The sequence below is a fragment of the Anabrus simplex genome, chromosome 1, assembly GCF_040414725.1.
Source record: "Anabrus simplex isolate iqAnaSimp1 chromosome 1, ASM4041472v1, whole genome shotgun sequence".
Lineage (NCBI taxonomy): Eukaryota > Metazoa > Arthropoda > Insecta > Orthoptera > Tettigoniidae > Anabrus > Anabrus simplex.
This window is the reverse complement of record NC_090265.1, coordinates 1,178,074,530-1,178,086,734: the sequence shown is the minus strand read 5'-3', so window position 1 is coordinate 1,178,086,734 and position 12,205 is coordinate 1,178,074,530. Positions and strand designations below refer to the sequence as shown.

The 12,205-nt window shown below is 38.1% G+C and overlaps 1 protein-coding gene across 1 annotated transcript in view; it reads right to left on the bottom strand.

Annotated features, from left to right (window-relative positions):
• LOC136858421 (hemicentin-1) overlaps nucleotides 1-12,205 on the bottom strand; it is a 357,960-nt gene that overhangs the window by 38,760 nt on the left and 306,995 nt on the right. Inside the window, exon 38 of the mRNA XM_067137953.2 lies at nucleotides 7,349-7,471. Within this exon, the coding sequence (XP_066994054.2) occupies nucleotides 7,349-7,471 (123 nt within the window). The remainder of the gene's footprint in view (nucleotides 1-7,348; nucleotides 7,472-12,205) is intronic.

The following is a 12,205-nucleotide window of genomic DNA, read 5'->3' as shown; positions in this document are numbered from 1 at the left end:
GACAAGGTACATATGTCAACATCACAATTGTATTCTTTACAGCTTTCCTTTGTTGGTCAGTGCATGTATTGGCTAGTGACAAAAAACCCATTGGTCAAACACTTCTGGGGTATTTAGCACAGAGTCTCTCGAAGGGAGTGTGCACCCATGTAACAGAAGTTCTGTTTCCTGTCAGGCACTGGATCACATTACTTAGGATTTTTATTGTATGGTGGTTGGTATGTGTGTTCATTTCTTGTCATACTGCATGATATTTCAGCCAATAGCAGTGGTGGTAGCTGCAGGACGTATGCTTCATTATATTAGGTTATAAAAGTAAATATACTTCTAGGGGTGAGTTGGTGGGTCTCTGGTATCCAGAAAGAACACATCTCTCCTCTACAAGCAATCTGAGATAAAATTAGCACCATTCACATTTTGCTGTAATGTTTTTTGTTTTGCTAGTGGCTTTATGTCGCACCGATGGCGCCGATGGGAAAGAAAATGACTAGGAGTTGGAAGGAAGTGGCCATGGCCTTAATTAAGGTACAGCCCCAACATTTGCCTGGTGCGAAAATGGGAAACCATCTTCAGGGCTGCCGACAGTGGGATTTGAACCCACTATCTCCTGGATGCAATGCTGTAATGTTACTAACCTTGCAGGGCCTTTAGTGAACTCATACTCTGAAGTCAATATTATTCTTTGCTTAAAAAAGAAAAAGGATTCTTAATTCAGTTTCATTTATTTACCATCTGGACAAAAACTATGAACTAGCAGTTACCCGCAGCTTCAGTCATGTCAATTTCGTAATTTGATAAAAGTAATCATTCCTTGGTACTGTAGGCCTGCTAAGACATTATCTGAAAACTCCTAAAGTACAAAAACTCGCCAGAAAATTGAGTTTCATTTACCCTGGAAACTCTTTGCAAATCACGTTCATGGTATTGCCTTTTGGGGCTAAGATGACTATCTGACATAGAACTGTACAGTACATGTCGAGAAACAGTCCTCGTTCAAGTTGAAAAGAAAGGTTTCTTTATTTTTAATGGAGATTCCAAATACCTATTTTCACCTCTGTAACATCTTCAGTTTTTCAGATATAAATATTCCCATAAAAGGAATTCAACCCCATTATCAGTCCTTCCCCCATCCCCACTTAAGTGGATTTTATGAAAACGTAAAAATACATGTTTCTTTACTTTTAAAGGAGATTCCAAATACCAATTTTCATGTCTGTAACATCGTAAATTTTTGAAATATAAGCATCCGCATAAAAAACTATTCAACTGTTTTTTCACTCCTTTTCACCCTCATTAAGTGCCTTTCCAGAAAACAAAAAACATACCTATTCCTGTATTTTCTAAAGGACTTTTCAAATACCAAGTTTCATGCCTGTAACATGTTAAGTTTTTGACGTATACTGTTGATATATCAGTACTGTCCGACTCGTTGGCTGAATGGTCAGCGTACTGGCCTTCGGTTCAGAGGGTGCCGGGTTCGATTCCCGGCCGGGTCGGGGATTTTTATCTACATTGGTTAATTCCAACGGCCCGAGGGCTGGGTGTTTATACTGTCCCCAACATCCCTGCAACTCACACACCACACATAACACTATCCTCCACCACAATAACACGCAGTTACCTACACATGGCAGATGCCGCCCACCCTCATTGGAGGGTCTGCCTTACAAGGGCTGCACTCGGCTAGAAATAGCCACACGAAATTAGCATTATACCAGTATTCATTTTAAAAATTCACCCGCTCTTTCAATTCTTTTCAGCCCCTAAGAGGATTTTTGGAAAACAAAAAGATATTTGTTTCTTTACTTTGAAATAAGATTCCAAATACAAATTTTCATGTCTGTAACATCTTCAGTTTTTGAGATATAAGTATCCCCATAAAAATAATTCAGCACCTTTTTCACCCCTCTCCCCCCAAATAGATTTTCCCCCAAAATGTGTGTTTCTTTATAAAGGAGCTTCCAAGTACCAATTATCATGACTGTAACATACTCAGCTTTTGAGATATAAGTATCCTCATAAAAAGAATTCAACTCCTGTTACCCCCACCCCCCAAAGGTGATTTTTTCTCCCCCAAAATGAGTGCTTATTTATTATTAAAGGAGATTCCAAATACCAATTTTCACATCTGTAACATCTTTAGTTATTTTAGACATAAGTATTCTCATACAATTTTTTTTTTTTTGCCAGTGGCTTTACATCGTACTGACACAGATAGGTCTTATGGCGACGATGGGATAGGAAAGGCCTAGGAGTAGGAAGGAAGCGGCCATGGCCTTAACCCTGACAGTAACACGTCTATAAATATCGCTTTAGTTATACCACATGTTTCGAAGACGTGTCACTCAAAGCCTATTATTTAAAGTTACATTAAAGTTACCAGATGGAATGAACAAGGAATAGAGGTGGTGGAGGGGATAACTCTCCCCTCCTTAAGAGGAATAGATGGCATTCATTCGCACAACACGTCAGAAAAACGTATGGTGTTACTGTCAGGGTTAATTAAGGTACAGCCCCAGCATTTGCCTGGTGTGAAAATGGGAAACCACGGAAAACCATCTTCAGGGCTGCCGACAGTGGGATTCAAACCCACTATCTCCCGGATGCAAGCTCGCAACTCCGCACCTCTAACCGTACTGCCAACTCGCCCGGTCTCATACAAATAATTCAATTAATTTTTCAATTCTTCCCCCCCTTGAGTGGAATTTTCAGCTGCCTCTGCGGATCAGCAGTAGAGTGTCGGCCTCCAGATCCCAAGATAGTGGGTTCAAACCTGGCAGAGGTAGTCGGATTTTTGAAGGGCGGAAAAAAGTCCATTTGACACTCCATGTCGTACGATGTCGGCATGTAAAAGATCTCTGGTGACACATTTGGTGTTTACCCGACAAAATTCATTAAAATCTCAGCCATAGACGCCCAAGAGAGTTTCGGTTTACTCGGTCTGCCATCTAGTGGGGGCCTAGAGTAAAACGGAACTTAAAAATTGACGAGCAGACAGCCAGATGGCATCAAATTGAAATGTCTGCACATGGTAGCTGAGGCCATACGATTATTATTATTGGTGGAATTTTCAAAACCGAAAGAAGACGTATCCTCATACAGAGAACTGAACTAATTTTTCAATTTATTCAAACCCCACCCCCACAAAGCGAATTTTCCGAAAACAAAAAAATATGTGTTTCTTTATTTATAAAGGAGCTTTCAAATACCAATTATCATGAATGTAACATCTTCAGTTTTTGAGATATGTGTGTCCTCATAAAAGGAAATCAACTCCTTTTCATCCCCTCTCCGAAGTTGATTTTCCCCCCAAAATGTGTGTTTCTTTATTTTTAAAGGAGATTCCAAATACCAATTTTCATGTTTGTAACAACTATAGTTTTTATTAAATATAAGTACAGTATCCTCATACAAATAATTCAACTAATTTTTCAATTCTTTCACCCCTCCCCTCCTTAAGTGGATTTACAAAAAACAAAAAAATATGTATTTACGTTTAGAAAAGGAGATTCCAAATACCAATTTTCACGTCTGTAACATTTTAATTTCTGTGATATTAGTATCTAAATAAAAAGAAGTCACCCCCCTTTTCAGTCCATTTCACACACCCCTCCCCAAAAGTGGTTTTTCCAAAGAAATACATGTTAATGTTTTTAAAAGAGACTAAAAATATCAATTTTCACTTCTGTACCATGTTAAGTTTTTGAAATATACTGTAGATTTGCTCATTTTAATAATTCATCCCCATTTTTAGTTTCCCTTCAGTGGATTTTCCTAAAACAAATTACCTATGTTTCTTTACTTTTACAGAAGATTCCAAATATCAATTTTTACATCTGTAACATGTTACATTTCTGAGATATACTGTAGATATAGCCTTTCTAAAAACTCACCCCCGCTTTTTCATTCCTATTCAGTCCCCATTAATTGGATTTTCCAAGGAAAAAGACAGTGTTTCTTTATTTTTAAAGGAGATTCCAAACATCAATTTTCATGTCTGTAACATCTTCAATTTTTGAGATATAAATATTTTCATAAAAGGTATTCAACCACTTTTCTACCTTTTTTTTCAGCCCTCCCCCATAATGGGACTTTACAAAAACAAAAAATTACGTCTTTCTTTATTTTTAAAAGAGATTCCAAATACAGTATAACCCCAATTTTGCATGACCTCGATTTAACGTAAACCTGCATTTAATGGAAGAAATTTCCAGTCCCAAAAATTATTCCATAAGATCAATGCTATTTTATATTTGATTTAATGTAATTCACAATAGAGCAAAACCTGCATTTAATGTTAAGGAAATGTTAAAAATTCTTAAATATTTACTTCTACTGTATTTGTTTTGGTTATGGGACATTAAGAACCGCTGTTTGCAACTAGTGCTGTGGTCTCATTTATTTCTATACCTCTTATCTTTAAATTGTTAGAAACTGAGTCTAACCGTCATCATCATGGTCTCCCTCTACTTCTCCTACCACCCATAGCAGAGTCCATTATTTTCCTAGGTAGCGTATCCTCCTCCATTCACCTCACATGACCCCACCACCAAAGCTGGTTTATGCGTATAGCATATATTGAGTTCATTCCTAACTTAGCCTTTATCTCCTCATTCCAAGTACCCTCCTGCCATCGTTCCCACCTGTTTGTCCCAGCAAACATTCTTGCTACTTTCATGTCTGTTACTTCTATCTTATGAATAAGATATCCTGACTCCACCCAGCATTCGCTCCCATAAAGCAAAGTTGGTCTGAAAACAGACAGATGTAAAGATAGTTATGTCTGGGAGCTGACGTCCTTCCTACAGAATACTGTTGATCGCAACTGCGAGCTCACTGCATTAGCTTTACTGCACCTTGATTCAATCTCGCTTACTACATTATCATCCTGGGAGAACACATCCTAAATACTTGAAATTATCTACCTGTTCCAGCTTGTATCACCAATCTGACATTTACTTCTGTTGAATTTCTTACCTACTGACATCAATTTAGTCTTTGAAAGGCTAATTTTCATACCATACTCATTGCACCTCTTTTCAAGTTCCAAGATATTAGACTGCAGGCTTTCGACACAATCTGCCATTACGACCAAGTCGTCAGCATAGGCCAGACTGCTTACTACATTTCCACCTAACTGAATCCCTCCCTGCCATTTTATACCTTTCACCAGATGATCCATGTAAACTACAAACAGCACAGGTGAAAGATTACAGCCTTGTCTAACCCCTGTAAGTACCCTGAACCAAGAACTCATTCTACCATGAATTCTCACTGAAGCCCAATTGTCAACATAAATGCCTTTGATTGATTTTAATAATCTACCTTTAAATCCATAGTCCCCCAGTATGGCGAACATATTTTCCCTTGGTACCCTGTCATATGCATTCTCTAGATCTACGAAACATAAAAACAACTCTCTATTCCTCTCGTAGCATTTTTCAAGTATCTGGCGCATACTGAATATCTGATCCTGACAGCCCCTCTGTGGTTTGAAACCACACTGGTTTTCATCCAACAGCTGTCGCTGTATAAATAATATATGAGGGTACAATTTCTTTTAATACAGGCATCCATCCACAGGGAAGACTGAGCTTTTTTCTGAGGAGATATTGAAATTGCCAACCACAAGTGATGATTCAATGTGACATGAACTATTCAGAATATTGAATTCTGTGAATTAGTTATTTCTATGTTTAGTCTAAGATAATTTTCCATTAGCTAATTAGTTAATTTTACTTTCATGCCAAAAATGTGTAATTTTGAATGGCTATTCAGATGAAAAGTGCCAAATTCCCTTGTCACCTAGAGAAAGGAACTACTGTATGTTACAAATTTTTAATTTTTTTTAAAAAGATACTTCCTAGAATATATGAAAATGATTCCATTTCCAGTGTGAATAATTTTGTGCACAACATATTTGGAAAATTTGAATAAATTATGTTGAAGAGTTTAATAATAAGACCGTTTTTATTTCTCCTGTAAACTAAGAAAACGTTATTTAGTTCCTTTCTCCACTGACCAATTCACTTGGATTTACACGAACACCACAAGTCATAGTTCACTGTCGGTATCTCGAAGAGCTTCACAGTGAAAGTCGGTGTACACCAAGCCTCCACACTGTCTCCATTGCTCTTTGTTCTCATCATGGACGCAACCACACAGGACCTGCAAAGGAGTGTCCCTTGGACTCTCTTATATGCAGATGATGTCACACTTGGTGATACCACCAGAAGAGGATTGTAGTGCCATGTTAACGACTGGAACAATGCGGTCTTAGACTGAACAAAGACCGAATATCTGGAAACCATCCCAAGCAACGGGTCCATCGAAGTTGATGGAGAGACCTTAACGAAGACCATAAGCTTCAGGTATCTTCGATCTCGCCTATAGATGGATGGTGGGTTAGATGATGAAGTGCAAAGTAGGATAAAGGCAGCATGGATGAGATGGAGGGAATTCACGGGCGGACTGTGTCAGAAGGATGCCACTACATCTGAAGTCCAAAATACACAGCATGGTAGTACGTCCTGTTGCTTTATACAGTGTTGAATGTTGACCAGCTGACAAACCTATGAAGCCCCAATTACACCACATAGAAATGCATATGCTACATTGGTCGATGGGCATTACACTCCTGCATCATGTCAGAAACGACAACACTATGCACCAACAAATGGACATCATACAAATCACTGAGAAGGCACAGGAAAAGTCTCCAATTGTATGACAGAGTATGGTACAGTATGGTATGGTACGAAATTAATGGGCAATGACCACATGGACGTCCAAATTTGTGCTGTCATGACACAGTAAATGCTGATATGAAGACACTCAAATTAAGACCACACGATGCCCAAGATTGTGTAAAATGGTAAGTGGAGATTAAAAGAGAGGACCCTGCACCAGCAAGCAAATGCTACAGAGAAAAAGAAGAAGACTGAGACTTTGAGAACAGACTCACATTTTATGACATAAGGTGGGGAAAACGTAAAATTAGAGATTGTAAATTCAAGGTTTCACTAGATAACCCCCCCATGGTGCAATAGCCGTGTATTGCTTGGCTTTCACAACTAGGTCTGCTACCTCTTATATCAGATATCTCCTTCGTTGGTCTCACAAGGCAGATAATCCTGTTCAACCTCACAGTCCAGAACTAAAATTTCTGGACTGGCCGGAAGTCAAACATGGGGCAGGCCCTTACACCATGGGACTGGCTATTCAGTAGATGCCCCATCTTTATTTTATTCATAATTTTTATTCCTCAGGGTGTGTTAATGATGCTTTTAATATTCAAATGAAATGCTGATCTCATGCAAAGTCTGTTAAATTGGAACACATTGCTTACCAGAACAAGTTACATTGTCATCCAGAAGAACTAGACCAGGTGGACATAGACATTTGAAACCGCCTTCAGTGTTGGCACAGTAATGAGAACAGAGATCTGGACTCACTGAACATTCATCAATGTCTGAAACCAATAAAGAAGAAGAGGTGATTACTTGATTTACCAAGAGAGTGTTTTTCAACCAATTAATAATAGTAACAATGATTCTCTTATGACTTTCACTCAAACATTCATTTGTGAAAAACAAATATTGATAGTACTTCCCTTATTTCATAGGATGGGACAGAATAAAGTAGGGACCTTGTCAAAAATAAACTACAATTTTATTGTGGTTTAACAACACACTAACATCAAAGGTTTTCGGTGATGCAAGGATATGGAAGGGTTAGGAATGGGAAAGTACCAGCCAAGGCCTTAATTAAGGTATAGCCCCAATCAATCACATTAGTGTCCTCAAATTTTAATTATTATTATATAATAATAAATCATACTAGATAAGAAAATTAATAGAAAGCATAGCTTACCAACCGGGTCAAGAACTCAAAAGTTATATGCATTTCAGAGAAGACAGAAACAAAAAGAGAAGTATTTTGAAATCGTGTTCTTATACCACTGCCAATGTCAATTTATGTCCCAGGAGATTAACAGCTACCATTAGTGGAGATGATTCATGAAATCCATATCTCCCACTTTTTCACTGATGCCTATTTTTCACAGTAACTGACCTACCTGTTGATCAGTATATCAGTGATCTTCCAACAGTTTGACAGAACATGAAACCCATCACATATAAGACAAAATAACATATATTTCACATAGTGACTCACAATTACTTTACAGATATGAGCATACCAGTGATGAACACCAGGCAATAAAAATCTTTTCAAGACTGAGTTATGTGCAAGTTCTTATACTAGTATTATTATAGATTTACATTATACAGCATATTATACTGTGACTTGAACTAAAATTATGAGTTGTTTCATAGCTGAAAACAAAATTTTCAAGTCTAACTCAATATATCATAAATTTCACAGCCAGATGAGACTAAACAAATATATAACAGATATATTTCACAGTTAATGATTTCTCATTCACCATAACAGTGGCTGATCTAACTTAAAACATAGCTTGTAATTTTGAAGTAATTTATGCTACAAAAATTATATATCTTTACAATATCTTCCAAACAATTATTGTTTCGACTGAAGTAAAATCACAACAAATTGCTGTTGCTTGATCATGTGCTGAAGCATTAGCGATTCATTTCACTCATAGCTAAACTGTGGTGTTATGGCTTAAACTGTTAAAAGTAGGAGATATATATTTCACTGACATTTCTATTACATCATTTTTACTGAAATAATTTCTGGAAATCACTATTAAATCATCTCTAATACCTAGTGATATTATTGATATACTGTATCCTATTTAATACGATCTACAATACTGGGGTATATGTTCAAGATGCTCATTCCCTCAGCTACTGTGTGCGTGCGTGCGTGCGCGCGCGCGTGTGTGTGTGTGTGTGTGTGTGTGAAGAAGGAAGGGGGGGACAAACGTCATATATAATCCTTTCCAGTCATCTCCATGGTGCAGCACCTGGTGGTATGTGATAGGGTACCATAGCATTCTAGCCCCATTCAGGCCTAGTATGAATTCTGGGTACACTAGCTAGCTATAGTTGTGTCTCTGAGGCGTTGGAGCCTATTGTCACCTTTCATATTCAGGTCCTGATTCATCAGATCTATGGTCTATTAAGCATCCTTGGTGATATGTTTTATGGGTGTTAATTGAAATGTGTGCTAGTTACAAAACTAACAGATCATGGTTTTTATTACTTCTCGTGAACATACAATAATCTAGAGTCAACTGTTTCGTCATTATCCACATCAACTGTCAACATACAAAACTAAAATTCTCTAATTGGTACATATCACAATCTTCAACATCCTCCCCACCCTGGTTGGTCGATTTCTAAGGGCCTTGTTTCCATGCCAGTCTGGGCTTCAAGTCCTCTTGTAAAAGTACTACATCACCTATCCTTAGTTCGGTTTCCTTCTTGGTCAGCTTCACTCTGTGGTAAGTCCTTCATTGAAGAAGGTATTCCTTTTTCCATCTTTGCTCAAAGTGTAAAATTAGCTTTTGTCTCTGTCTGTACACCTTACCTTATTCAAATCTTGGTTGATGGAAGTATATTGTGTACTTGAAAGATATGTCAGCCTTTCTCCTATGAGGAAGAGAGAAGATGTCAGGATATCGGAGTTACTGTCATCTACAGTAATGGGGCGCGAGTTTAGAGTTGCCTCGATCTCCACTAAAATGTGTCATAAGAAGATACTCAGACAAGCTCAAGTAGACAAGATTACCAAAGATAGGAATTTAAAAAGGTCATATAAAATGATTTCTCTGAAATTTCATTTAGATTGAAGTTAGGATTGAAAAGCTGTTCCAGATGGATAAAACAATTCTCCGTAATATTGAGCAGGGGGCCTTTTTGTATAACTTTTAGAATTTTCATGTCTCAGATAAAAATAATTCTTCCTTTTATAATCTCTTTAAATTCCCCTCTCAACAGCAGTCGTTCTTTCTACAGCCTTCAGCCCCACCGTGGACACCCCTTCTCCCCACCCTCCCCTCCCCTTCCCTCCTCCCCCTACTTACTCCTTTGTTTACATTGCCTGCTTCCTACAGCAAGTCAGTGCTTGTTCCCTGCCCATTCCACTGTTACATGGCCTGTCTACTTCCTCTAGCAAGTCGGTGCTTGTTCTCCATCAGACATTAGAGGTGAGTCTCATAAATAACTTTTCTCCTTTTTAATTTCTTTTCTGTATGTTTATTCATTCCTAATTTTGGCTATCATTTCCAGATTTACTTCTTTGCCTGAGGTCCTAAGTGAACTTTAACTCTCTTGGTGATAGGTGGTAGCGCGAGCACCAACCCTTTAAATTGCCAAAGCCGATCAGATCGGCCTTTAAATATCCAGTCGGAAGTTGCCAGAGCCGATTACATCAGCTGGCTTAAAATTCTGTGATATACATAATTGTGAGGCAACCTATAGTGACGTGCATACTCTTGTTACAACCTGTAGTAAAGGAGCTACACGTTATTGTGTGCCTGACCTTGCTTTGGCAGTTCTAAGAGGGTGTTATAGCTTTCACAAGAGTTGTTTGCCGTGTTTACAAATACCGCTAACCGGACAGTAAGAGATTGCTCCTTGCAGTGAGTGGATTTGTAACATCAAAATGCCAAGTTGTTCATGTGATACTTTTTCAGCAGGTATTGATGACAATAAATTAATGCAGCATTCAAAACAATGTGAAGTTAACATGGATGATTTATCGGATAACAAAAGTGAATTTAGTTCAGAGAGTAGCTACAAAATTATACCGGACACGCCCGTGGAACCACCACAGATAAAGAAGTGATGTTTAATTGTTTCTAACGTCATTAAAGCTACTCTGAATATGGTGATAGATGAAGCTAGTGATAACGAAGATGATAATGATGTCCCTGGAGAACATTTTATGGAAATTAGTCCCAATGAACCCAACAACATTCCTCAACCTCCCATCTCCTTCAAGAAACTTCTTGGATCTAAACACGGCCCTCCATCTGATTCTCCGCTCATATCATACTTCAATTTACTTTTCACTTCCTCTCTGCTAAACCTTATAGTCACATATAGTCCTTTATCGGTATACATAAATGCCGGTCCCTGCGGGCCAAGTGTATCATGTCTGGCTCTCACCCAGAGTTCATAGGTTCGATTCTCGCCCAGGTTAAGAATTTTCACCTGGTCCTGAGGGCTAGTTTGAGGTTTACTCAATCTAAGTGACCCTAAGTGATTGCAACTGAGGAGATATCTGAGGGTGAGAGGGCGACTCCGGTTTAGAAAGCCAAGAATAATGACTGAGGGGATTCATCTCGCTGATCATGCCTCACCTCGTAAACTGCAGGTCTCCAAACTGAGCAGCAGTCGCTTGATAGGTCGAAGCAAATCAGGGTTTTAGTGCCATAGATTTCTTAATTACATATATTCTGTTGTATTGTAAAATTCTTTTGATACTAGAACCGAAAACGAGAAAATGATTTTGCTGAAAACAAAAACTATAATATCAACTATTATTTTTTATTTTTTAATAATTCAGAATTATTTTTATACTATGTTGTCCGCATGTAGAAAATTTCATTTTTGTTCCATATTGAAGTGCAATTATAAGAATAAATTGACAATACAAATTTTCAATACAATATATCAAGTAAATGATATTACATAAGTCTCGGGACTAGTTTCAGCCACTTAGTTGGCCATTTTCAGCCAAATAAATTTAACAGATTATGTGATAACTAAAACATGTATAACAGACAAAGGCAATGTTGCAGGAATAATTATAACATTAAATTACATATAATAACAACATTTGTGGTTATGATCTTCTTGTCATGATATGATGTCGTAACCCTCTTGGAGCCAGGAGCCAATCTGGTCGGCCGCTCACCATCAGCTGGAAGAGGCCAGAGCTCCACCTTCACTCTAGTACTGTAAAGTGCCAGGCTGTTTTCAGTGGAAATACATGTATTTTAAAGAAGAAGAATATGATGATTTATACAAGTGGAGACACATGCTTCCCCTAGTGCACCGTCGCTGCATTGTCCTACATAAGAGGCTTGCAGTGGTGTCTCAATGGCGCACTAGCCGCCAGCGTCTTGGAATGGTTTAGCAATCCAACTGATGAGCCCACTGCTACACTGGGGCAAAATGCTGGTGATTTCACGATTGGAAAAGCCTAAGGTGCTTAATACTTTGTTACTTATGGATTATCCCCACATTAAATTTTCATGTTGTACAGAAGA